This window comes from Thamnophis elegans, chromosome 15 (genome assembly GCF_009769535.1).
Source record: "Thamnophis elegans isolate rThaEle1 chromosome 15, rThaEle1.pri, whole genome shotgun sequence".
Lineage (NCBI taxonomy): Eukaryota > Metazoa > Chordata > Lepidosauria > Squamata > Colubridae > Thamnophis > Thamnophis elegans.
Genome location: NC_045555.1, coordinates 32,831,719 through 32,858,702, shown reverse-complemented (window position 1 = coordinate 32,858,702; position 26,984 = coordinate 32,831,719). Strand labels below are relative to the sequence as shown.

The window sequence follows — 26,984 nt, the reverse complement described above, 5'->3', positions numbered from 1 at the left end:
ATAAATACTGGGAAAGAAAATATATATTTCAATAGATAAGGCATTAACTTGTATCATAATGTCTTGAAAAAACGGCTCGCATGGTTGCAGAAATCTCCAAGCGAGTACCAAATGTGTGTTCGCTCTTTGACTAAGCAGTTATAATGGAGGCACTCACACCTCCTATAAGCCGTTGTATATGCCAACCATGTTGTGTGAATCCAGTCAGCATGCAACATTTCTCCCCATGAGAAGGCAGTTCTTTGCAGAGAAGGTCTGAAAGGGAAGAAGGTGAGCATGTGTCAGGTAGAGATCCTTGGGAGGGTGGGACCCTTGTTTGATTTTGGCTTGCTGCCTTCCTCTCTGCTAATCATGTCACAGAGTTTTATGGCTTGTACGAATCCGACTTGGACAAAGTCTTCCGATTGCCCACAACTACCTTCATAGGAGGAAATGAGACGATGCTTTCTCTACGGGAGATTATCAAGCGACTGGAGGTCAGTGCTGTTGCTTCTTCTCCTAAATGGGACTTGGGTGATTTCCAGTCTTCCACCAACACGGACAGGGCAAGCCACTGGTATATAAAAAGAGAGCAAGCCCCCCCCACTTCCTTTTTAGCCCTGATGATGTAATCTAGTTGGGTCATGAAACGTCTTCAAGAAAACCACCAAGCTCAGAGAGCACCAAGGACCCCAACAGTCTTCAATCTGATGACCCCAAGTAGCTGTATCATTTCTTGCTACAAATTTTATTTAACTAGTTGTTGGCGGTCAATTAATCTCCATAGTCAGGGGAATAACTCGGGGGAAACAAAATGCAGCCAGAATTCCTAGTGGTTTTGAAGGAGGTAATCCTATGGGGAGTAGGGAGAAACACAGCCTTTTCTATAAGATGGAGCAATAGACTGTAAAGGAAAATTTTATTAACTTGCCTGTCATGTCCCCCTTTTCATTTATACATCTATTGCTTTGCTGTCCAGAATACCTATTGTCAACACATAGGGCTGGAATTTATGTTTATTAATGATGTGGAACAGTGTGATTGGATCCGGCAGAAGTTTGAGATGCCCGGCGTCATGAAATTTAACAACGAAGAAAAACGGACATTGTTGGCCAGATTGGTACGATCCACAAGGTATATTTGGAAAGATGTGATAAACGTGTGTGGTTGAGATCTACCTTAGAAGAACTTCTCAGCAAAGCTGTCTCAGCTGTTTAGTAAATACTTAGGGTTTCCCCTCCCTCTGCATTCGTAGGATAAGTTGAGGCAAAGAAACCATAATAACACAGCATTTTGGGGGGGCCCTCATCACAGTTAATGAACCTACCCACTAATGCCTGTCCTCTCAGAACATTTAAATATTAATTTCACATTGTTCCACAAATACAACATTTGTCTTCCCTGGGAGTATTTATTCAGTGAGACAGCCGTAGATCACTGTTGCCCGAGTTTAATTAAAATAAAAATGAATTCCAGACATATTCTTTTAATAATTGGGTTAACATGGCATTTGAGTGACAGGCTGTTAACCGCACGTCACACAGAAGTTTTGCTCATTTATCTTTCTGGAAGTGGGAGGGGGGACCTTCAGCCATACAATTTCTGCTGCTTGTGCTGATTAACATTAGACGGATCGGTTTAATAAAATGGGAAGGCATTTCTTAGTATCTAGTTTATATACAAGAAGAACTTGTATCTCCTTAATACTGGCTATGTGGAGGGATTCTGATCCTATATATCTCTCCTCTCATCTCCTCTTCCTCCCTCCCTTTATTTTATTAAGGAATCCACTCCTATTTACTTGTTGCTGATAAATAACTATGCAATACCCTTGTATTCAAGTAAATTTCTAAGACTGTGATTGTTTGAGGTTATTATACTTGCTACAACAATGGATGTTTTCTTTTTGTTTTAGCAACAGACTTTAGCTTGCCCATAATAAATGGTTGCTTTTTCACTTCCTTAGGTTTGAGGATTTCCTGGCTAGGAAATGGTCATCAGAAAAGCGCTTTGGCTTGGAAGGATGCGAAGTCATGATTCCTGCTCTTAAAACGATCATTGATAAATCAAGTGAAATGGGAATTGAATATGTTATAATGGGCATGCCCCACAGGTAATTGCCTGGCTGGGTCATTTAATCCCTGAGCAAAGCACTGGCTTGCAGTTCCTGAATATTATCAGGGATTTGGGCCTCACTTTTGTTTGTAGAGGTATAGGGAATCATGGTAGTGCAGTGATTAGAATGCAGGACTGCAGGCTACTTCTGCTGACTGCTGGCTGCCAGCAGTTCAATCCTGACCAGCTCAAGGTTGACTGAGCCTTCCATCCTTCCGAGGGGGGTAAAATGAGGACCCTGTTTAGGGGTCAATAGGTTGACTTCGTAACCTGCTTAGAGAGAGCTGTAAAGCACCGTGAAGTGGTATATAAATCTAAGTGTTATTGCTACTAACATCAAGACACACTTCTAGAGCGGCATCGGGAGCAAATCACGGTTATGTATTGACAATAAATGAATCTCTTAACAATAGCAATAGCACTTATATATTGCTTCATGGTGCTTTACAGCCCTCTCTAAGCGGTTTACATAATCAGCCTATTACCCTCAATCTGGGTCCTCATTTGACTGACCTTGGAAGGCTGAGTCAATCTTGAGCCTGGTGAGAGTCGAACTCCTGGAGTGAGCAGTGAGTTAGCCTGCAATACTGCATTCTAACCACTGTACCACTACAGCTCTAGATACTAGGTAGGTAGGTAGGTAGGTAGAATAGCAATAGCAATAACCATATCACTTAGACTTATATAGCGCTTAATAGTGCTTTACAGCCCTCTCTAAGTGGTTTACAGAGTCAGCATCTTGTTCCCAATAATCTGGGTCCTAGTTTTACCAATCTCGGAAGGACGGAAGGCTGAGTCTACCTTGAGCCTGGTGAGATTTGAACTCCTGGCAGTGGAATGCAGAGTCAGCCTGCAATACTACCTTCTAACTCCTGCACTTTAACATTGCATCAGTCTTTTTCGACACAGGACTATTGAGAGCTCAGGGTAGGGAGCGGAAGGGAATTATGTCAATCGTGGTTCACCAATTGCCTTTAGAACGAGACTGGGTGTGGGAACACAGTTCACTGGAAGTGTGACTAACATTTGCCAGAGATCTTGGCAGAGAAGGCTGAGTTTGAATTAGAAGCCGGTTTGACTGCGTTGAAATCTAAACTATGTCAGGCTTCCTCAAGTAACAAACCACATTTACATTCTATGAACAAGAATTTGTTTTCTCAGCAGAGTGACATATTTCTGAACAAGAAGATTGCATTGTATGTCGGAAGAATTAAAGTATTAGAGGCAGGGAATTTTGCTTTTCATAAATGAGTGCATCATCTACTTTCCTAAATATCTATGAAGATTCTCAACTATCCAGGTCATGGTTGTCCCAGAGGTGTCCACCCCCCCCCCCGCCAAAAAAAAAACCAACTGGATTTTCTTGCTTCTTTCTTTGAAAACATTTTGCTTCTCATCCAACAAGCTTCTTCAGCTCTTCTTCGGAACGGAAGAAACTTCTTGGATGAGAAGCAAATCATTTTGGAAAAAGCACCTTTGGCTAGTAGCAGCTAATAGCTAACAAATTCCACATTTACATGGAATATTATTACTAATAATATTAAGGGTTTTCTTTTTCATTTAGTGTATTACCGTGTTTGCGCTAATCCATTCTGTTACCAAGATCATTCCTCTTCATTGGGGGAAGGGCACCTCAAATCTTTTTTTCTTAGGATCTCCCTTTCCTATTGTTTTTTTTAAATTTTTTGCTTTTCTGTCAATGTAAATTAAAGTTCAAATTAATAAACCTTCATCATACGAATTTTAACGTTTAATGCTCTTGCATGCTGCTTTTCCCCAATTCTCTTGTCCATTGTTCCCAACAATTGGCAGTTTGCCATTCAGCTTATTTTCTGTTTATTAATGGTCTTCTAATTTCAGCAGTTTGTCTCATCTTTTAAAACAGTTCTGTTCACATTTAGATGAGGTATAAATATACTGATAATAACATTTGGGAGAGAAATAGTAACATTTTAAACCATGATGTATGACACCAATCACTGATCTTAACCATTGATTGTATGGTATAGATTTGTTGATTTTTATCTCTTGTGATTTATTTTGGATGCTTTTTTTCCCCTTAGAGGAAGACTGAATGTGTTGGCAAATGTTATTCGAAAAGAACTTGAACAAATATTTTGTCAATTTGATCCAAAGCTTGAAGCAGCAGATGAGGTGGGAAAATATCCTTTCAACTTTTCCAAATATTGTCGACTACAATTGCTTATCTTGAACATGCTGCTGTGTGGGTATTTTGGATTTTGGAAACTTGATCAACTTTCCATAAAAGCTAGAGTGACCATTTGTTTAATTAATTTTGATGCTCTGCCATGTCGCTGAACAATAATTGTTTACATTGTACACTAAATGTTTTTTCATAAAAAAAAAAAAGAATTCTACCCTTGGTGTATCAGGATGTCATTGTCTGTGGAGATTCTCAGTCATCCTGGTCATGGTTGTCCCTTCATGGGGCTTTTTCAAGAGGCAACTGGACTTTCTTCTTGTTGTTTTTTCTTTGAAGATGTTTTGCTTCTCATCCAAAGAATCTTCTTCAGTTCTGAAATGAAGAAGCTTCTTGAATGAGAAGTCAAATGTCTTCAAGGAAAAACAAAGTCTAATTGCCTCTTGGAAAAGCAACTTTTCCAAGAGGCATGTAGCATTTATTTCTTTAAAGTAGCTTTGAAGTCTTCTTCTGCTACCTCTGTGAATATTAAATTGTTGTACCGAATGGTGGAATGTCAATATATAGAAAAAGGATGGCTACCAGAAATTCAGGTGAATACCAGAAGCCAAGAAAGAGACACAGAAAACTCTGTAGTTCTCCCTAGCCTCTACTGATTACCTGGAGTTTTGCCCACCTATTCTGGAACCCATAGCTAGAATAGATGTACTATCAATTATTTTGCTGTTGGGCAGTTCACAAACTTAACAGATAACATAAACACTCTCCTGCTAGGATTCAACTAAGTTATGAAATAAAGAACAAAACACAGGTCAAGGAAGCTCAAATTTACAAGAGTCAGCTGCAGACTTTGAATTCTTGGTATAAATGCAACTGGACTTTCTGGTTTTCCTTTGAAGACCAGAAAGTCCAGTTGCCTCTTGAAAAAAAGCACCTTTGGGACAACCATGACCTGGATGACTGAGAAGCTCCATAGACTCTTGGTATATTGTATTTTGCTGATTTGATAAAGACATATAAATAAGTCAGAGTTTAGGTAAAGAAATCATTGCTTAACATTCTGCCAATTGATCCTGGGAGCATATGCATATACTAACATTCCTAATTTATGACTGTCTAAGGGATCTGGAGATGTAAAATATCATTTGGGAATGTATCACGAGCGAATCAATCGAGTAACAAACAAAAAGATAACCCTGTCCCTTGTGGCCAACCCATCTCATTTGGAAGCGGTAGATCCTGTTGTCCAAGGCAAAACCAAAGCTGAACAGTTTTACCGAGGGGATACCGAAGGAAGAAAGGTAACATTGTCTTAATAGTTTTGGTCGAGTGTCATACAGGTTCCATTTTCAAAGCTCATTTTGCCTCCTGTTGAATTTATAGAAGATAAGTGGGAAATCACCATGGATGTTCAGTACAAACCATGATGGCACCCAAATTATGTCTGGTATGTCAGTGTCATAACTGTGCAACCTAGGGGGTCTAGGACACCTTGCCATGGCCAACTCACTGTGGGAAAATTCACTGTGGGACATTTCTATGCAGGATAACTCAAGAGAGGGACAAGTGAATTGCAGTGGGCCTTGTCTTGCTTTAGGTTTGAACCTTCTCAAGTTTGGAAGTCCTCCAGGCTGGGGTGAGCTGCAGTTCTCTACTTGTCCCTCTCTTGAGTTATCCTGGGTTGAATTGTTCCATGGCAAGTGGTTCCACAGCGAGTTGGCCACCGTGAGTCAGCCATGGCAATATGGAGAGAAGCTGGATAATTTATTTATGAGCTCCAGAAGCTCTTTTAGGGAATCTGGCCCCAAGACATTGAGGACACTAAAGACCATAACCAGTAGTTCTCCAGCTGATGGCGCAGGAGGGTCCAGGAATGGGTTGCTCAATCCTTATTTGCCCAAGAGACTGAGTCAGAATTGAAGCCACGCCTCCAGCTTCCCCTGCTGATATCCAATTCCAACTCAGTCTTGCCCGAAAAGAGATTTTTTTTTTTTGCTGTGAGTGAAAATAGTTTTTCATTTATGTATTTCTTTCACTTATCTTTAATGTTATTAGCAGAAGGAAGGTGTTTGAACTTGGCTCACAAGTTCTTTACCACCTGTTTGTGTTAGGATAGTGAATTGTGCGGGTTGATTCCTCATGGAGGTTCCCAGGTTCCTCACAAGTAAGCAGCCGGCCATCGGAGTCTATTGTGACTCTGCTCGGCTTGATACCGATTACTGGCTCGTAAGAGGCCAGGGAGATTTCTCTGCATTGCCGCTGGTTCTCAGGGGCTGCAGCGGGCAGACATCGAGGCTGCTGGTGCAGGGAACATGTGTGTGGCACGGCGGCGTTCCTGTGTAGCTGGACAGACGACAAGAGGGCACACGGCGCCAACAGGACTTATGGGAGAGCTGCATGGCTGACCGGACGTTCTTGGGGCTGTTTGCTCACCAACACTGATGGTTTTCCCTGAAGGCTTCTCCCTGGTGAGTATGGGGCCCTGGGCTGGCCATTTTTGGGGGACACTTTATTGGGCGGTGGCCATCTTGGGGAGGCCCTCATGGCGGTGGCCGTTTTGTTAGTGGCCATGAGGCAGCAGCCATTTTGTTTGAGCATCTGGTGGGTCACATGGTCAGCAGCCGTTTTCTTGCCCCTTTTTCGCTACCATGAGGCTGATTGTGAGTGCCAGCTCCAGTAAGAACAGTCGCAGATTACTGTGCTGGTTCCTGACCTGGGTAGAGTGAGGCCTTGGGGCATGGAGATCGCTACATTGCCATGGCTGATTCCCTTGGTGAAAGTAACTCTGGGGCAACTTTGGCAGCTCCCTCGAAGAGCTCCAAGAAGAGGAAGAGTTCCCCCCAGGATCCTGCTTCACTAGTGAAGCATGCTCCACCCAGGCAAGGGGGTTGGGGAGAAGTCCAGGCAGGGAGGCGGAGATAAGGCTCCTCTGTCTTTGGTGAGGTCCCCCCCTCCTCAGGGTGGCTCCACTTTCTCCATCCCCTTCTCCTTCAAGGATTTCTGGATCCCCAAGGGCCAGTTCCAACTCACCCCCACTTTCGGAGGTTGAGGACGAGGAAGGCGAGTACCATTCGCTTCTACGCATTATGCCTGCTCCTGAACCAGGACACAGGCACCCGCTGACTCCCAAGCCTGGGCCCAGTCATGACATTGGTGAATTTGAGGACTTGTCTGATAACATTCAATCTCTTATTCATCAAGCCATTGCACATGGCATAGCCCTCCAGGGTTGCCCACCTGACCAGGAGGACGTGGAGCTGTTGGAGGCCAAGCGCAGACATATCCAGGATCTGATTGCTTGCCCAGACAGAACATAGAGAGAGGTCTCTCCTTCACTGAGGAGCGAGGTTTCACTCCAGGAAGAGGAGGAACAAAAGGAGATATAGCTTTTTGATGATGAAGGTTTGGCACCAGATTCCCCTGCCTTTGCCAGTTTGTTTCTTCCTAATTTGTTCCGTTCCTTGCTATTTAAAACCAGGAGCACTGCAGCCGCTGAGACAGAGGAGGACAAAAAGAAGGAGAAGGAGCCCGGGACCGAGGCTTCAACTTCTAAGCCAGCGCCAAAGAAAAAGTGTTTCTTTGTGGAACCCACGGCACAGAAAGAGAAGATCTGTGAACCAAAACTGTTTCTGGATGTCATCCAGAAGCAGTGGGCCAAGCCAGGTTCTTTCCTCACCCCAGGTGGGAATGACAGACGGTTCTATAATATGGAGCCTGATTTCTCCCAGGCATTCCAGGTTCCAGAAGTGGAGGCTCCTGTAGCTGCCTTGGCTTCTCCAACTCCCATGGTGGCGAGTGATGTGGTCGACAACTTAAAGACAGAAGATAAGGGGACTGAACTGGCGTTGAGACATGGGTGATTAAGGACGCTTCCTCTGTCTCCTTTTCAATCGTGCCACACGATTGCAGGAGCATGTCCCAATGCATGATGTGAGGCTGCTTCAGGACATCAGCAAGGTCATGGCTGCGACTCGGGAGGGCCTGGGCCGTCATCCGGTGGTGAAGAGATTTCTACGGGGGGGCAGCTGATCTTCGGCCCCCGGTAGTTCACAGGTTCCCATCTTGGGATTTGTCCACGGTCCTCCTGGCCCTAGTGGATCCTCCCTTTGAACTGCTGAGGACCATGTCCTTGCAGTTCCTAGTCACCATCACGGTGGCTAGGAGGATTTCAGAGTTAGGTGCCCTCTCTGTCAGGGAGGACCTTTGTATTTTCCAACCTAACAAGGTTGTACTGAGGCTTGATCCCACCTTTATCCCCAAGATAAATTCCTATTTTCATAGGGCCCAGGAGATAATTCTACCAGACTTCTGCCCTAACCCCTCTCATAGAAAGGAGACGTCGTGGCACAAGCTGGACGTGCGGAGAGCCCTCCGTATTTACATAAAGAGAACAGCGCCCTCCAGGAAAATGGAGGCATTGTTTTTTTCTTTCCAGCCTTCTGCTGTGGGGTCACAGGTGTCCTCCTCTACTATTGGACACTGGTTGTGAGCTTGTATTGCCAGGGCTTATGAGGTGAGAGGCAAACCAGCACCACAGGGGAAAACAACTCATTCGACTAGGAGTGCGGCCACCACGGCCGCGTGGAACACTCAGGCCCCAATTGGAGATGTTTGTAGAGTTGCAATGTGGATTTCCCCTTCACTTTTTATTAAGCATTATAGATTGGATGCGTTTGCATCTGCAGAGGTATCATTTGAGCATAGGGTGCTGCAGAGGGTACATGCTCCCTCAGGTGCCACAAACCAGTGAGTTCCCGCCCTAGGGACTGCGGCTTTGGTATGTCCTATTCCTGGACCCTTCTGTGCCATCAGCTGGAGAAGGAATGTTGGTCCTACCTGAACGTTCTTCTCAGTGTGGTGCAGGACGGTCCAGGTCCCACCCTAGTTATTGTTTTTGGTTAGGTCCGTGTCCTCCGGGGCTGCTAATGCTGCGGGCAGGACCTGTTCTTCTTTTGTTTCTCTAGTTGGAGCTGCGCCTCGTCAGAATTGGATATCAGCAGTGGAAGCTGGAGGCATGGCCTCAATTCTGATTTAGTCTCTTGGGCAAATAAGGATTGAACAACCCATTCCTGGACCGTCCTGCGCCACACTGAGAGGAATGTTCAGGTAGGACCAACATTCCATCTCTGTATCTCCAGAAGAAGTGCTTCAGGATCTGTGGAAATGCAAAGCCCTCCTTTTCAAAATCATTACAGCAGCCGTATCTTTCCAGACCCACCTCGTAGTTTTGAGAACTGCTCTTGGCTGAAGGCATGAAGTGGTTCTAGGGTGCAACTTTTAAAGTATTGCACAAATCCTTAAAGAAACACCCACAACTGGTTCATGCAACTGCTTCACATTCACAGCTCCTCTCCCAACGTGCTTGCATCACCTTCATAATCATCTTTGTGAATTCCATCCCAAAAGGATATGCTTGTTTGTAAGATGGTTGGTTGGTAACTACATGTATTATTTTTAAACCCATTACGACTTAGGTTATGTCTATACTTCTACATGGAGATGCAGCCTTTGCTGGTCAAGGAGTGGTTTATGAAACATTCCATCTGAGTGATCTTCCACCATATACCACAAATGGCACTATTCATGTTGTGGTCAACAATCAGGTAAAAGCAGAGACTGTCCTTAAGAATTTGAGTTGCATTAGCATCTTTCAACAGCTCTTTGTGAAGCTACTGTAATAGATAATAGAATCTATGTGACATTTGGTCCTGCATGGAACCACATTGTTCTTTGGCAGAAAAATATGGGTTAAGAATTACAGCTCTCAGAAGATCCAGTTAACTAGAGTTGTAACCCCAACACTTTTGGAGGATATTAAGTTGGAGATTCCTGGCTGTGGGAATTTGGTTCATTCTCTCTTTCTCCCTCCTTCCCTTCCTCCCTCTCTCTCTCTCCTTCCCTCCCTCCCCCCTCCCTCCTATCATCCCTCCCTTCCCCCTCCCTCCTCTCTCCCCCCCTCTTCCACTCTCTTAAAAGCAAGTGTCAGCAGACCAAATAATATTGTTTTGCATGTGCAGATTAACTCTGAATTTAAAGCAAAGTCATGCTTGTTTAAACCAATCTTGAATTGCCATGGAATGTGTAGATTTTGTTTTGTCTCTTTTGCTACTGAAAATGATGTTTTATTGGAGAAGAAAAGAATGAATTAATACTTTTTCAAAAAAAAAACAGTTGTACACCAAGCATATGATACTGTCATAGAAGTCAGTACCAAAACCTAAATCTCAGATATTTTAATGAATCCAATAGAAGACAATTCTGGTTTGTACTGTGGAGTCCTCGGTGCTCTTTGAGCCTAATGGTTTTCTTGCAGACATTTCATGACCCAGCTAGGTAACATCATCAGTGGGTTTTTTATTATTATTACCTAATTTGGCAATGAAATATCTGCAGGCAAAACAACCCAGTTCAAAGAACATCAATGAGTCCACTTGAATAGCTTTCCATAACAGAGAAGTGAAGAAGAGGAGCACTGCAATTACTTGGTTAACCAGTTTATCTCACATTTTAGATTGGTTTTACTACAGACCCACGAATGGCTCGGTCCTCTCCCTATCCGACAGATGTGGCCCGGGTAGTCAATGCACCCATATTCCATGTGAACGCTGATGATCCAGAAGCAGTGATGTATGTCTGCAGTGTTGCTGCCGAGTGGAGAAACACTTTTAACAAAGATGTGGTTATAGATCTGGTGAGGGTTCTTATTCTTTACTCAAATGGGTATCTAAACATGGACATAAAATATTCTTTCCTGTGCGCCCAGGAGAGCTTTTTAAAGCAGCTTCTTTTTAAAGTAGAAAAGTGTGTTTTCTGCGGCTGTGGCTGCAAAACGTCTCCTGGGAATTTCTCAGGAGCAAAGCTGTTGTGAGAAGAGACCATCAGTACAATCTTGCCTTTAGAACCCTAGTCTCTGAAGGAAATGCCTGCACTTTTCAAATGCTGATCCTTAAGTTCTCCATGCAGAGATCCTGAATGTGAGACAGTGTGACTAAGCTGAATGGTTCTCTTAAATATATGTAGAAGTCAATGAAAAATAGGATCTCAGGCTGCTGTGATTAGATGCTTCACTCTGCAGGAAACCAAAAATTATTCTCCTCTTTAAAAATATACCACTTATGCTTGCCAACAGTTCATATTTTGCTTTTTTAAAAACTTGCAATAGGGTGGATAGCAGCAAAGAACATGCAATGCTAGAGGTGATTGCTAGATTGATGGCATCCACCTCTCCCCCCCCCCCCTGCCTTGTTTTCTGCTCTCCACACACACCATCCATCTTTATGGTTATCATACTGATGTATTTATTCTTGGCATGTCATTGTTTATTTTATTGTTCTATTATTTTACTTCTGTTCTGTTTACACACCTTTCATTTTTCTTTCTTTTTTATGACCTTCCTATAGCCTCTGATACTGGCTGGTAGCCCTACAGTGAGATGTGGCAAACAAATTTAACAAATAAATAAATATATACATATCAACAATTCATAGTTTAGTAAGTTTGAGCACCATTTTACATGGAAAAAGACATCAGAAAAGAAAGGAATAATTTATTCGCTCTGTTTAGAGAGTGACTAGACTACAACTTCATCCTGATGTCTATGGACATTCTTGATCATCCTGGTTATAGTTATCCTGCTTTTTCAAGAGGCAACTGGACTTTCTTGGTTTTTTTCCTTGGAGACGTTTTGCTTCTCATCTGAGAAGAAGCTGAATAGCTGAAGAAGCTTCTTGGACGAGAAGCAAAACGTCTTCAGAAAAAACAACAACAAAGATTATCTAGTTGCCTCTTAAAAAGCATCTTTGGGACTTCATCCTAATGAAAACCCAACCTTCCTCTGCAGGTTTGTTATCGAAGACGAGGCCATAACGAAATGGATGAGCCCATGTTCACTCAACCACTGATGTACAAGCAGATTTCAAAGCAGGTGCCAGTGTTGAAAAAGTATGCTGACCAGCTGATTGCCGATGGGGTGGTCACACTGCAAGAGTTTGAGGTAGACCGTGGCGATGGGGGGGATGCTGGTTTTGTGACAAGGAATGTTGCTGTAACCCGTTGCTCCAAGTGGGGCATCTTTCGGCTGATAGTTATTTTTCTATATGTAACTAATGGTGGAAACAGGTTGTTACTTCTAAGCCTTTAAAAATAAAGTAACATTTTAACATTTAGCAACATTAAGCAAAACAAGAACAAAGAACAGTAGTCATGATGTGTGCATAATAACCAGAAAGGTGAAAAGCAAATCAGGGACAAGGGATTTCTAAAATGGAGCCTAAACCCCAAGATAACTTCTCAAAGATTACCAGCATCTATTCTGAGTGTCTCAGGACTTTGGATGGGGTTCAGTGTCATTGGAAGCAAGAAGAGATTATAGAAACCCACCAAGGATTGTGGATGCCTTGCAGAAGTGGTATTCAGCCAGTTCGGACTGGTTCAGGTGAACCAGTAGTGGAAATTTGACCTGGTTCGGAGAACTGGCAAATGCTACCGCCGGCTGGCCCCGCCCGCCCGCCTGCCCATTCGCCCCACCCGCCCGCTGCTCACCCCACCCAGTCACTCCTCACATCCTATGCGGCACACTGGGTCCTCACTTGAGCATGCACAAAGTCTCTGGTCTGCGCATTGCCTTTCGAAGCTGCCTTCCCACACAGTGCTTGCGCCCCAACTGACCCCCCCCTGCTCTGCCTGCTTACAGGTAAGCTTACAAATCTCACTATCCCCGGAGCTCACCTGGTTGGCTTTGCTGCCAGCACAACTCCATCCCAGTCGGTGGCACTGGCTGCAATCTAGCTAACTCCCCTTCTGTCCCTGCCTCCCTTCCCCTACTCCCTTTCACGCAGCATGCAGCCCCACCATGATTCCCTGCCTTCCCAGCAGTTCCCATGGCCAGGCCCACTGCCTACACTTGTTTAGAGAACCCAGGCAGGTCTCAAACCACTCCCTCCCCCCGGGCCAAAGCAATTTACCTGGCCTGCGGCCTGCCACACTCAGCCAAAAGGCCAGGGGGGAGGGAGAGTTCAGGGGTGGGAAAGGGGGAACGCACAGGCGCAGGTGGGCTGCAGCAGTTTGGGTAAGGTTCTTACTTTACTGTCCCATCCGTAATGCGCTGTGGCAGAGAGGAGCAGCCGCTGACCTGGAGAGCACATGGAGCCACTCCAAGTATTCTCCAGCGACCTGTTCCCTGCTGCTCTTGCTGGGTCTTGTGCAGCACAGCAAAATTTACCTTAGCAACCAAGAGTTGCCGCTTTGAGTCCTGTAAGTCCCACTCCCATCCAGAAAACGGTGTGGGCGACAGAAACAGCATTCAACCTGGCTGCTTCTCTCTGCCATCTGCAGCACTCTCCTGATGTGGTCAGACCAAAAGCTAAATTTTGCTGTGCTGTGACAGGTGCTTTTTCATTCCCAGCAAGAGCAGCAGGGAAGAGAAAACAGGTTGCTGGAGAACAGGTGGAGGGCTCCATGTGCTCTCCAGGTCAGCGGCTGCTTTTCTCCCCTGCTGCTCAAAGTGCCCAGCCCTCTTTGTGACAGAACTGGTTAAGATGTGGATGGGGGATCACCAAGAGACTCTGAGTTTTATCATAGCCCCCAGAATGGAATGGCCTCTCATACTTGGTTTACCCTGGCTCCAGAAATGGAACCCTTATGGGAACTGAAGGAAGAGCCTGTTGCACATCCATTCCAACCAGCCAGGGAAGTGGGGTGGAAAACCCCACTGCATAGCCAAAGCTGTGAAGGAATTGGCAGAGGCAGCAAGCAAAAGCATTGCTGGGGAGGAGAAAATCCATAAGGAATATTGGTACCTCAGGGAGGTGTTCAGTGAGAAGGCTTTGAATGTGCTCCCATCCCATCGCCCCACGGACTGCAGTATAGAAATCCTCCCAGGGGTGAAACTCCCTAAGCCAAAGATGTACTCGATGACTCCGCATGAACTGGAGGGATTGCAAAACTTTATTGATAAAAACTTAAAACAGGGTTCATCCAACCTGCTAGGTCATGGGTGGCTGCGCCGGTATTGTTTCGTGAAAAAAAAAGATGGCTCTCTTCATCTTTGTGTTGACTACAACAACCTTAACACCATTTGCGTAGAAAATGTTTACCTGTTACCCCTGATGAAGATCATGTTAAATGATCTGGCCAAAGGGAAAATTTTCACTAAGCTGGACTTGAGAGAAGCTTACTACAGAGTTCGAATTAAGGAAGTGGACAAGTGGAAGACCGCCTTCAATTGCCCTTTGGTTTGTTTCCAGTTTAGAGTGCTCCCATTTGGGTTATGGGGCACCAGCAGTGTTCATGCAATTGATAAATGAAGTGCCGTATGAATATCTTTATAAGGGCGCCTCTTGACATGAATGATGTCAAGTTGGTCACACCCACTCAATCACATGACCAGCCAAACCCACCCAATCATGGCCACCCAGCCACACCCACCAAGCCACACCCACAGAACCAGTAGTAAAAAATTTTGAATCCCACCATTGGTGTCTTGTCAAGCAAAGTTACTTCAGAAAGCTTGCTTCTGGCTCTTATAGAAGAGTAGCCAGATGTCATTTAAATTATTATTGCATTTCTTTTGCCTGGGATCAAAGAAACATTGCTTCTATAGTGTTTTTCCCCTATTCTTCCCAAATAATTGGCTTCATATTGAATCCTACTCATTGCGACTTGGAAGGCCAGACGTCTCTCATGTACTACGGTGATTTAAAAAAAACCACAATGGGATTCTATTTATTTGTTTTTGCTTGTCTACCCTGTTGTTCCTCTGGACCCTAAACCTAACCCTTGTTCATGGTGAGGAAAGGGGGGGGTGTCTCTTTATACTCACAGTGGATTAAATATTAGGGGTGGGAGTTTGAAGAAACATCAGGTGAGCTCATTGGTCAAGTGAGGACTTCAGTTTTAAAATATAACGGTGTAACCTCAAGGACTGAATAATGATTAGGGCAGCAAAATCATTCAGAAGGCTGTTTCACTCACGGGGTCACAATGAAGGACTCACGGGGTCACATCCTTCCTAAGCTGCTCTTGAAAGCATCAAGGCGTCATCCAGCATGGCCATGGTTGAGGGCTTTCTAAAATCTGCACATATTCTTCAAAAGTCAAGAGCTTTCACAGAGAACCATGAATGAACATCTTTGATGGGACATGGCTATCACTGCCCCCCAAGGAATATCCTTCTGGGTGATTTATAAATTATAAATAAGCAAGACGTGGTTGATAGACTTGAGTATACAAATAGTTCTGATATGTGTTTCTGGGAAGATAGTCATGCAGATTTGGGAAATAAGAAGAATGTTGGGTAGATGAATGTTTGCAACTAAATAGTCTTTCTTCTGCTGAAAACTGCAGTTAATCATAGTTTTCTGTTACGCCTAAAGCTATGGCTACTAGCTTTTAGATACACCACATTTGGACTTTAGTGTTACATCTGTACAACCAAGATGGATATAATGTCGCTTAGTGTATTAAATTAGTCTTGTTGCTTAGATTTGGAAATAATTTGATGGTTCTTTTCCCATACTGATATTTAATCATTGGATTGGCACTCATTTACTTGTGGACAAGATTTAATCAACATCAAGAAGGCCGTCAGCATTACTCAAGGGAAAAAACAGAAAATGCAAAAGAGGAGACAAAGATTGATTCTGGATAAGAGTTGGTTAAAAACTTACTCTCTGATTGAACCACTAGTTCCAGTCTGTGATTTCTCCCTCGCCCTCCTTCTATTCTACAGGAAGAAATTGCAAAGTATGATAAGATCTGTGAAGAAGCTTACACCAGGTCCAAAGATAATAAAATTCTCCGTATTAAACACTGGCTGGATTCTCCATGGCCAGGTAACAAGGTTGTTGGCAACGGTGTTGAGATGCTCAACTTTTCAGTATTCCCCCACTCCCACCCCAAGCATGGTTAATAGTGCACGTAATTTATTTTGATTGGTTAAATATTGTTATTGTTGGGGTGATCAAGGGCATTGGCATGTGAAACATGTAAAAAAGGGGCGAAATCTCATTGGCACAATTATGGGTGCCTATTGACTGTTTACACACACACGTACGCATGCACACACACACACACAAACATACACACTCCCCAGCATCCTTTGTTGTGGTCACAGGTTTCTTATTCTTTTTCTCTAATTCATCCTATATCTGTCCCTTTGTGGACCTCTTCAAATATTAAATTTGCAAAACAGAAGCTGTTGCCAGCATGTTTGAGAAACAAAACGGAAGTGGTACCTTCAGCAAATCTCCCTCCCCACAAAAGAGGTTAAAAATATTTCCATCTTCTATCCTAATCATATCTTTCTGTTAAGGTCTCTGAAACAACCAAGCCAGAAAGTCTTTTCAGCTTAAAAGTAGTTTGTCATCTCCATAGAAATCATCAAAAGTTGGCTGGGCAATATGTCTGAATAAGTACATAATATCTCAGAATATAGAATATTAATCAGTGAGTCCGATGTGGTATAAGAGGTTGAGCCCTTTCTCAGGGATTTTGGCCTCGGAAGTTGGTAAAAAAATTGCAATACATTTGATTAAAGAAAAGAATACAATTAACTTTGTTTCTTCTTGGAAAACATTTTTGGACTTTGTGCAGGAGATGGGGAAAAATTCAATTTTGGGTTTTGCTGTTTAGATAGGTTTGTTATTATAGAAATGGCTAGTATATATTGTTATGTAAAAGTAAAAATTAAGGTTGTATCATGACTGGTACGCCCCGGTACGGAAGTACCAGTGTCTGCCGGGAGCACCAGGTACCGTTCTGGTACAGTGCTCCGGAGGGCCCACCCGCCCGCCCACGGTCCTTACCGGTATTTGAGGTTTTCGGGGCTTCCGTGCACGCTCACCTGCGTGGCGCTCTGCCGAGCAGCTAGAGTGTTGCGGACACATCGTGGGCAGTAAGTATACATGCACATACTTAACGTTTGTGCACGTGTGCTATGCGCGTTCATGTGGTGGGCGCCCGGCCCCATTGCATCGTACCGGTTGCAACGGGATCCAGAACCCACCACTGGGTTGTTTGTTATTACCTTATTGTCAAGCTTGTCCCAGCTTGGGTATTCAGGAAAGATTAGATTAACAGAGCTGGAAGGGACCTTCTAGGTAATCTAGTCCAACACCCTGCCCAAGCAGGAGACCTTACATCATTTCCGACAAATGTCAGTCTCTTCTTGAAAGCTTCTAGGGATGAAGCTCCCACAACTCCTGAAGGCAACTTCTGTTCCATTGGTTGATTGTTCTCACTGTCAGAAAATTTCTCCTTATTTCTAGGTTGAATCTCTCCTTGATCAGTTTCTATCCATTGTTCCTTGTCTGATGTTCAGGTGCCTTGGAAAATAGCTTGACCCCATTCCTCTCTGTAGCAGCCCCTCAAGTATTAGAAGACTGCTATCATGTCTCCCCTGGTCCTTCTCTTCACTAGACTAGCCATGCCCACTTCCTGTAACTGTTCTTCATATGTTTTAGTCTCCAGGCTTCTAATCATCTTGGTTGCTCTTCTCTGCACTTTTACTAGAGTCTCAACATTTTTTATAGTGTGATCGATCAAAAATGGATGCAATATTCTAGGTGTGGTCTTACTAAGGCTTTATAGAGTGGTATTAGTACCACAAGTGATCTTGATTGTATCCCTCTGTTAATGTAGCTTAGGATTGCATTGGCTTTTTTGGCTGCCGCTGCACACGGCTGACTCCTATTTAGTTGGTTGTCCACTCAGATTCCAAAATCCCTCTCACAGTCACTGCTATTAAGCCTGGTTTATATGTGTATTTTTGGTTTTTCTTACCTAAGTGTAAGACTTTACTTTTCTCTACATTGAATTTCATTTGTTAGATAGGACCCAGTGTTCAAGTCTGTCAAGATTCACCTGGATCTTGAGCCTATCTTCTAGGGTGTTAGCTATTCCTGCCAGCTTAGTATTACCTGAAAATTTGGTAAATTCCCCTTCTATTCCCTCATCTGTTGTTTATTAAGATATTGAAAAGAACTGGGCCTAAAATGGAATCTTGTGGTTCTCCACTGCTTATTTCTCTCCATGTAGACTTAGACCCATTAAAGACTACTTGTTGAGTATGGTTTCTCCAGTTGCAAATCCATCTGGTGGTAAAGCTATGTATCTTGTGTTTTTCTGGCTTACCAAGAAGTAGGTTGTGGTCTATTTTGTCGAATGCCTTGCTGAAGTCTAAGTATATTATGTCCACAGTATTTCATTGGTCTACTAATTTAGTCACTATGTTGAAGAATGAAATAAGATTGATTTGGCATTATTTGTTTTTAACAAATGTGTGCTGGCTGCTAGTTATTACTTTACTCATTTCTAGATTTTGGCAGATCTATTTCTTAATTATATTTTCCAGAGTCTTCCTGGATATTTATGTTAGGCTGATTGGTCTGTATTTCCATTTGTAGTAAAAGATATACTTTTACTCAAAGCCAAGTGATTACAGCATCTGAGGATTTCCAGTAACTTTCTTTTCTCCCAGGCTCCCCCCCCACCGCCTTGGTCATCTTTGTATAATGTCCAATAAGGTTCAAACCAGTTGTTTTGATAACAGTTCTAAAATTTAGTGTCTCTTTGGTGGGCATTCCCACTCCGTTCCTATGCTTGTGTCCTTGGATTGTTCAACCGTGGTCTCCGGTTGGCTCTTCTAGTTCCTGTCATCTCCCATCCCTATATCCTCCCCATCCCTCATACTTTAGGACAGACTGCCATCAAAGCAAAGCAAGGCCGCAGTGGTGGGATGGCAGTTGGGATTCAATGCTTTTCTTTTTCTTTTGACCCTTTCCCCTGCACTCCCCCCCCCCCCCGTGACTTGATAGTGGAATAGCAAGACAGCCCTAAGCTAATAATATCCAGTCTTTTACAGAGTATTCCCGTTTCACATTGGATGAAATCTGAAGTGGTGGGAAGAGGAGAAGATGGAAATAGTGCTGCTATCAGGGAGATTTCAGTATAGGAAAATGGCCCTCATGTCCATGTTTCCACCACTTCAGTTTGCACCCAATGTGGAACAGCAATAGTCTCCCTTCCAGCTCTATTCTGATTAATGATTAAGTTGGATCAGTGTTATATTAATTTCTAATTTGGCCTAAAAGCAAAGATATAAATGGGCACTGAGAATTTAACATACTTATAACCTGCAATCATTGAGAAAAATGAACCAATGGAAGGACTTGCCTTCAGAAGTTGTGGGTGCTCCAACACTAGAGACTTTTAAGAAGAGGCTGGACAGCCATTCATCTGGAATGGTATAGGGCAGCGATGGTCCGTGTGCCATAAGCGGGGGGAGTGCAGGGGGGTTGTGCATGGGCGTGCCGCACTCATAATACAATGTGTGACCCCACCCAGTATGCATGCACACATGACAGGCGCCCCCCCCCATTTTTTGCATGCTTTTTTTGCCCTCCTCAGGCTCTAGAGGCTTTATATGAGCCCGGGGAGGGCAAAAAAAGCCCTCCGCCCCCCGGAGGCCATCCAGAGCCTTCAGGGACTTTGAAGAGGCTTCCCTGAAGGCTCCGGAGGACTAAAAATGGCCCTACGAGCAAATCAGAACTGACTTCCGGTTTACTCATAGGGCCGTTTTTAGTCCTCCAGAGCCTTCAGGGACCTTCAGGAGGTTTCCCCAAAGGCTCTGGAGGCTTAAATTGACCCTAAGAGGAAACCAGAAGTGCGTTCCTGAACTTCTGGTTTGCCCATAGGGCTGGTTTTTTGTGCTCCGGAGGCTTCAGGGAAGCTCCTGAAGCCTCCGGAGGGCCTCCAGGGAGGGGAGGCTGTTTTCGCCCTCCCCAGGCTCCTATAAAGCATCTGGAGCCTGGGGAGGGCAAAAAATGGCTTTAAAAAAGGCTGAACTCAGCTGGCCAGCTCGCGCATGCATGCTGGCCAGCTGACAGGGCAATGCCTCGCGTACCCTGACAAATGGCTCCGCATGCCACCTGTGGCATACGTGCCATAGGTTCGCCATCCTGAGTATAGGGCCTCTTGCTTGAGTAGGTGGTTGGACTAAAAGCCCTCCAAGGTCCCTTCCAGGGCACCTTTTGCTGCGATTCATGAAGAGAGAGAGAGGGAGGGAAGGAGGGAAAGAGAGAGACTCAATGGTTTTGCATACTTTTCCAAATGTCTTTATTTTCTAGGGTTTTTTAACTTGGATGGAGAACCGAAGAGTATGACCTGTCCTCCCACAGGCATCCCTGAGGAGCTACTGACTCATATTGGCCAAGTTGCCAGCTCTGTGCCCCTTGAAGGCTTCAAAATACATGGAGGTGAGGAACAGGTTCCTTCCTTCTGGGTTGGGAACATCCGCTTCTCTTCTCTTCTAGACAGCGCTGGGCCTTGGATCCCACAAAGATGCAACCTTTCCTTTTCTCCCTGGTTCCAATGATGGTTTTCTGAAGAGGAAGCATTTACTCCCACTTCACTCCACACTAGCAGTGGGCATCATCACTGTTTGAATCTGAATATCGAATTTGAATGTCAGGTTCATTAATTAGGCTTTACTAAGAAACTGAATGAAACCATCAGGAAGAATTCATTAGCTTTAATGACCTAGGCAAATATCGCGTTGGAATTAGTGCTAGCTCAACAGTAAATGAAGTAATAAGGTAATAAAGTAAATACAGTAATAGCAGATGTTCTTATTGAATGTAAACATGAGTCTTGTGCCTTTTACAGTGGAGCTCATTGTACCTGCGCATTCCTCCAAGCGAACATGCAAAGTTTAAAGAAAACATGTTTTTGCATGATGGACTATTAAAAAAAAAAGTAGAAATAAGAAATAAGCCAGAAAAGCAGAGTTGTGAAGGAAATCAAAAGTTGTTTCTACTCCAATGTTTCTGTATCCCTATATTTAAAACCCCTCTGCTTCAACAGGTTCTCCTAACCACTGTCCAGCTTCTCTAAGGAGTCAACCTTCTCATGAACTAACTGAACACATTTTCACATCTTTGTATCTCTAGTCATGTTGTGTAGGTCTAATAACAAATTATTCAATCAGCTGGCTATATTTTATTTATTTATTTTCCTTCCTTTGAGATTGATCCACAGGAGGTTTGGCCAATTAAAATTCCCGAGAAGCCTTTATTGCAATGCTTTCAATTACTGTATAATTCTCTAATGTTTTGTGTCCAAGTGGCGTGCAATTAACAAAAATATTCTTACTCAGTTACAATATCATTACTCATTAGGAAGCATTTGAAGGAAGTCATGCATACAAAGTATGGCTAATAGCAGTTCTGTAGTTGCTAGAAAGTTTGATAGATGAATATTTGGTTAAATCCAGATAAGACATTTCTGGATCACTGAAAAGTAACCGTCTGCTTGTTACTTTATGAGCATCTGTAAATGTTTCTAATGTTGAAGAGACAATTTACTGATTTGATTTTAGTTTATCAGACATACTAGAGTTGAAACTGTCAGTTGCAACAAAGTGAAACCTTGCTTGGTCCATGAATATTAAGCCTTAATTTAAGGATAGACAGAGCCTTTGCTGCTGTTGCAAAACGTCACAAACTTAGCAAGTCATTCATTCTTCCATGAATGAAATGCAGAATGGGTTTTATTTGTTAACTAGCTGGTAACCCAGCATTGCCTATATCTGACAGGGAGCCATTGAGAGGGGCCTTTCTTCCCCCAACTCCCAGGCCCATCATCCCTACCCTCTCCCTTCCCCTCCCATGTGCTCATCTTTCCTGCCGTGTCTACGATCATGGCACTTTGCCCCAAATCCATCAGGTTCTTCCCCATTGGTCCACTGGAGGGCAAATGTCAGAGGAAGCTATGAAGGAACTGACATCACAAATAATTGCCACTCTGGGACACCGCACTCGGTGGACCAGGCATTTCAGAGTTATACTGGAACACACACACACACACACACACACACACACACACACACACACACACATATCAAGGGTGTCTTACCCCCACAGTATTTTTCTCCAGAGAGTAAGTCATCTGTGTACCAGGTTTGGTTGAAATTACAGATGACTTAATCTCTGGAAACAAATACTGGGGTGGGTGGGTAAAACACCCCTGGTATGTATGTGTGTGCAACAAAATATACTTATTTTGTTGCTTATTTCACTTAAAATAAAAAGGTAGGCATTTAAATCAAACAGGCAGAGGTTTAAAATGGTAACAAAACTGAGAGGTGAATGCTAAGATGTTTGGGGAAGATAGATACTGGTCTAGGGATTCAGTTTTAAAAACAAATATATTATCAGTATGAGGTATAAGGAGGATTAAGGTATCAATTATTGTGAGGCTTTATATGCATACTCAAAGTATTATGTGATTTAACACCGACAAGGTAAATAATAAGACAGGACTGGAACCTAGCAGGAACTTAATTACATGGAAGTTTTGCAAGTTGAATTGGTGTGCAGCAGCTAGCAGAAATGCATAATAGTCAAGAAGGAAAGTGAATTAAAAGTTTAATGAGGCCACTGTGGAATTCTTGTATTATGTCTTTCAGCTCTTTGGGATAACTGATCTAGATGGTATTTATGTATTTTTTAGATTTTTATCCCCACCTTTATTGTATAAGTAACTCAAGGTGGCGAACGAGCATAATATTTAATATAATATACTTCTTCATCCTTCTGGTTTTGCTTTGTGAGTGAGAACAAGTCAATAGGTCGCCAATCACGACTCCTTTTTTCTCATGCCACCTTTAGGACTTTCTCGGATTTTGAAAAGTCGACTAGAAATGACCACAAACCGGCTTGTTGACTGGGCCCTGGGAGAATACATGGCCTTTGGGTCCTTATTGAAAGAGGGCATTCATGTCCGGTTAAGTGGTCAGGATGTAGAACGGGGGACTTTCAGGTGAGTTGTCAATCATCTGCCATGCATTGGGGAGAAAGCATAACAAATTTATGGAGATAAATCCATCATCCAGGTTGTCCCAATGGCACTTTTCTAAAAGACAACTGACTTTCTTGGCTTTTCCCTTGAAAATGTTTTGCTTCTCATCCAAGTAACTTCTTCAGTTCTGACCGAATGTGGGGAATGCAAGGATCGCAAAGAATTGCAAAGTATATAAATCCTTCTATTCACCACCATTCAGTCAGAATGGAAGAAGCTTCTTAGGTGAGAAGTGAAACATTTTCAAGGGAAAAAACCCAGGAAGCCAAGTTACCTTTGGGACAAACATAAATGTTTCAGTAAGAATTGGTACTCATTTTTGTCTGCTTCAAAATTAGTGTACGTTGTTGGGATACATATTTTCTGTAATGCTTGGAATGTTAGTTAAAAGCAAGATGCACTTACATGGGCAGCAGAATACACATTTCTGAATTTCTTGCAGAAACTGACTGCAAGAATCCTTAGCAGTGTCAGGAATAGACTTTTTTTGTTTAAATGTGGGTAACGGAAAGAAACTGCATGAAATTTTGATGATGAGATTGTCACATCAGCTTTCAAAGAAATGTGGACACCATTCAGAAATTGCTATTCTAATGATCATTTGCTTTATAAACATGATTTAAAATTTTACAATTTCCAAAGGAATAATTGTCTCTCTCGCCACATGATTTAGTAAAAATGACAAAGATTATCCACCCCCTACAGAAATAATTATTTATTCTGGGCTAACTCCTCCCTGTTTTATTGTGCAAACTAGTTCGGCATTCAAGCTTGCTCTTTTGTTTTTAAATGACATGAGAAGCGAATTACCGTAAATTTGCTCTCTCAATTAGCTTTCCATAGTCATTCTCTCACCTTTGAGCCAAGCTGGTCTCAGTTTTTTTATCATCTTAATTTGTTTCAGAGTTACACTTTGCTAAGAGCTCTTTGCTAGTTGCATCAGGAGATCAAAGCTCCTGCCTGCAGCTTGGGGAAGCATAAGTCCTCAGAATAGCTATTTTCAGGGTAATGGCGCCTTTTTTCCTTTCGTGGTTCTAGAAGTTGAACATATTGGTGTGTTTCAGTCAGTTAGTCTTGTTTGGGGAGTTAATCGATTACAGTAATTACTTCAGTCATCTCTGTTTTTAGAACGGTCCTGGGTGCCCCATTCTAATGCTGCTTAATGGTGCTCCAGGGGCTTCTAGGCAGCCAATGTGTGCAGGGAGGGTAGCAAAGAATGCAACGGCCTTGAGCATTGCTTAAGCAGGTGGAAACCAAGGAGGCACGAGGCAAACTGCTCGTGTCTAAAAGCAATGAGCGATAGAATTTTGCAGCCGTAATTTGAGGGAAAGCAGCCGTGTTGTGTAATAGCTTCCACACTTTATATTTTATGGAGTATAACTGCTTATCTCAAAAAGCTTCATGCATTGCATAACAATGGTGCCAAAGTTACCTTTGGTGGCCGAGAGGCAGCAGCATCCTGTTTAAGGGCTTCATTCCATTCCTCCAAATTATTATTTTTTAAAGAATTTTTGATGTCAGTATATTGACATCAATTGTGCATTCATGTGATCTTCATGTGAGATGCCAGCAAGGACAGCCCCGATTTAAATTGAATGTAAGGTTGGAAATTCCTTTGGTTGAAGGCAAACTACCATATCTTGGCCTGAATCCTTGCAATGGTGAGAGAGAGACTGCTCAATGAGAGTTGCCTATGGAGATCCTCCATCATCTAGGTCATGATTGCCCCAAAGGTGCTTTCCCAAAGGGCAACTGGACTTCCTTTGTTTTTTCTTTGAAAACTTTTTGCTTCTGTTTCAAGAAGTTTCTTCAGTTCTTGGATGAGAAGCAAAACATTTTCAAAGAAAAAAGCCCAGTTGCTTTTTGGAAAAGCACCTTTGGGACTCAATGAAAGTTCTTGCAGTAATACATTTTAGCTGGCCAAATGTTTAGTGTTTCACATCTCCATTGCATTTCCCCCCCCCCCCCAAATTCTTTTCAACTGGCTTGCTGAAAACTTTGGTAGCCATCGCCACCATGTGCTGCATGATCAAAATGTCGACAAAAGGACTTGTGTTCCTATGAATCACCTGTGGGAGCAACAGGCTCCTTATACCGTGTGCAATAGCTCTCTTTCAGAATACGGAGTCTTGGGTAAGTTGGATGATTTTCTTTGGAGTTATTTAGTTTAAATGGATGCGCATAGCTTTGATAATCAGATTGAACTATATTTTGTTATCATGTCAATGTATTTATTAGATTTTTCTAAAGACAACTTGTTGCTCTTTTTTTTAAAAAAATCCTTCAGCATTATATTCTCTAAATGAAATACCGTTTATATATATAGCATAAAAGGAATGAGTTGTAAAAATTGTAAAAGGGAAAAGCAAATAAAGAGGCTTATGATATGAGTGTTATGATGGGTATGAAAGTGGGAGAATAATGGCATTTTTAAAAAAAATGAAATAACATCTGCTTCCTGGAATTCCTTGGAAAAAGAGAGAAAAGATTTATATTACAGTAAGATATAAAATTGCAGTAGCAGATATTATAATTAGGCAAAAGTTATGGAACTATTTGATGTTTCACGAATTCTTTTAATTGACTTTAAGGATATTGGTACAAAGATAATAACAATGGGCTCCTCAGATAAAAATACTGTTTCCATAACCTTTGCTTTAATTGCTGGCTCCATGACAATGTTAAAATAACTAGTATCCTTCTCATAGGAAGACATATTTAATGATAACTGCGGCAAGAAGAAAATATAGTCTCATAAGCAGAAAATATGTTACTTATTTACTCAGACACCGGTTGTATATGCATTGCATTTGCATTGCACTAGAGGTTGCTGGGAGGAGTGGCTCAAGATAGGTTGAAGAGAACTGGGACTTTGTCAATTGGATCAAGCTGGCGATGCAGGAACCGAGCCACTGGTTGCATTTGCATTGCATTTGCATTGCTGTAGAGGTTGCTGGGAGGAGTGGCTCAAGGTAAGTTGGAGAAAATGGAGACTTTATCAAATAGATCAAGCTAGCGACCTGCACACCTAATGGCTTGTGAATCATACCACACAAACAGGAAGTCTGCAAGAGAATATGCATTTGCACTGACTCTGTTCAGGCATTTGACCTTCTGACCAGAAATGTTCATCTGAGCAAAATTATAATCCTAAACATCAGTAATTTGAAAACAGCAGAAATTCTCCTTGGTAAGTGTTTGTGTGATTACAATTTTATTTTAGCATGTTTGATTTAGTTCAGTGCGAGGCTTATTTTGCAGCTGTTTTTTGTGGCACTCTTTTTAAGTTTGGATACTGGCCTACTAATAAGCAGACTGCTGGCAGACATGGACAGATTTCTTCTCCGGAGTCTTTAGTTTGTGCTCTTCAGGCTGAACAACTCAGCTGGCCAACTCAGCGAGTTTGTTCTGTTGGGCTGCTCTGCTATCAGCCTCTGTCTTCTGCAAAGACCCTGCATGAGAAGGGCAGAATGGACATCGGTTGGATCTGATAGATTCAGAGCCGTGGATGTAAACACAAAGCTTTTGGTGTGTCCCTGCACAAAGCTTTTGGTGTGTCTCCTTGTTGAACGTATAGTGACTCAGTTGTTAGAGGTATCAGTTCAGAAAGAATGTGGAGGTTTTGAAAGACATGAAGGGTCTGCCTGGTGCTACTGCCAGCAGAGAAAAAGATAGTTAAGAATGCTGTTGTGGCTCACCAGACTTAAACGATGAAGAGGTTGGGGAAGAACTTGGGCCAGTTCTGGAGCCAGGAAAAAACTCTGATGGATGCTCAGCATCGGACACAGAGATAGCACCAGGGCCGTCCAGCATTTCCCAGCCACTGGAGAGGCAGCTGCCTGGAGTCAGAGATGAGTGAGAAGAACAGCTGGGG

At 43.0% G+C, this 26,984-nt stretch overlaps 1 protein-coding gene across 1 annotated transcript in view; it reads left to right on the top strand.

Moving 5' to 3' along the window:
* OGDHL (oxoglutarate dehydrogenase like) overlaps positions 1–26,984 on the top strand; it is a 75,665-nt gene that overhangs the window by 13,085 nt on the left and 35,596 nt on the right. Inside the window, exons 4-15 of the mRNA XM_032231520.1 lie at positions 361–476; positions 959–1,113; positions 1,946–2,092; positions 4,158–4,248; positions 5,377–5,556; positions 9,730–9,858; positions 10,767–10,946; positions 12,096–12,248; positions 15,984–16,086; positions 20,380–20,508; positions 22,921–23,071; positions 25,116–25,243. Of these exons, the coding sequence (XP_032087411.1) occupies positions 361–476; positions 959–1,113; positions 1,946–2,092; positions 4,158–4,248; positions 5,377–5,556; positions 9,730–9,858; positions 10,767–10,946; positions 12,096–12,248; positions 15,984–16,086; positions 20,380–20,508; positions 22,921–23,071; positions 25,116–25,243 (1,662 nt within the window). The remainder of the gene's footprint in view (positions 1–360; positions 477–958; positions 1,114–1,945; positions 2,093–4,157; positions 4,249–5,376; positions 5,557–9,729; positions 9,859–10,766; positions 10,947–12,095; positions 12,249–15,983; positions 16,087–20,379; positions 20,509–22,920; positions 23,072–25,115; positions 25,244–26,984) is intronic.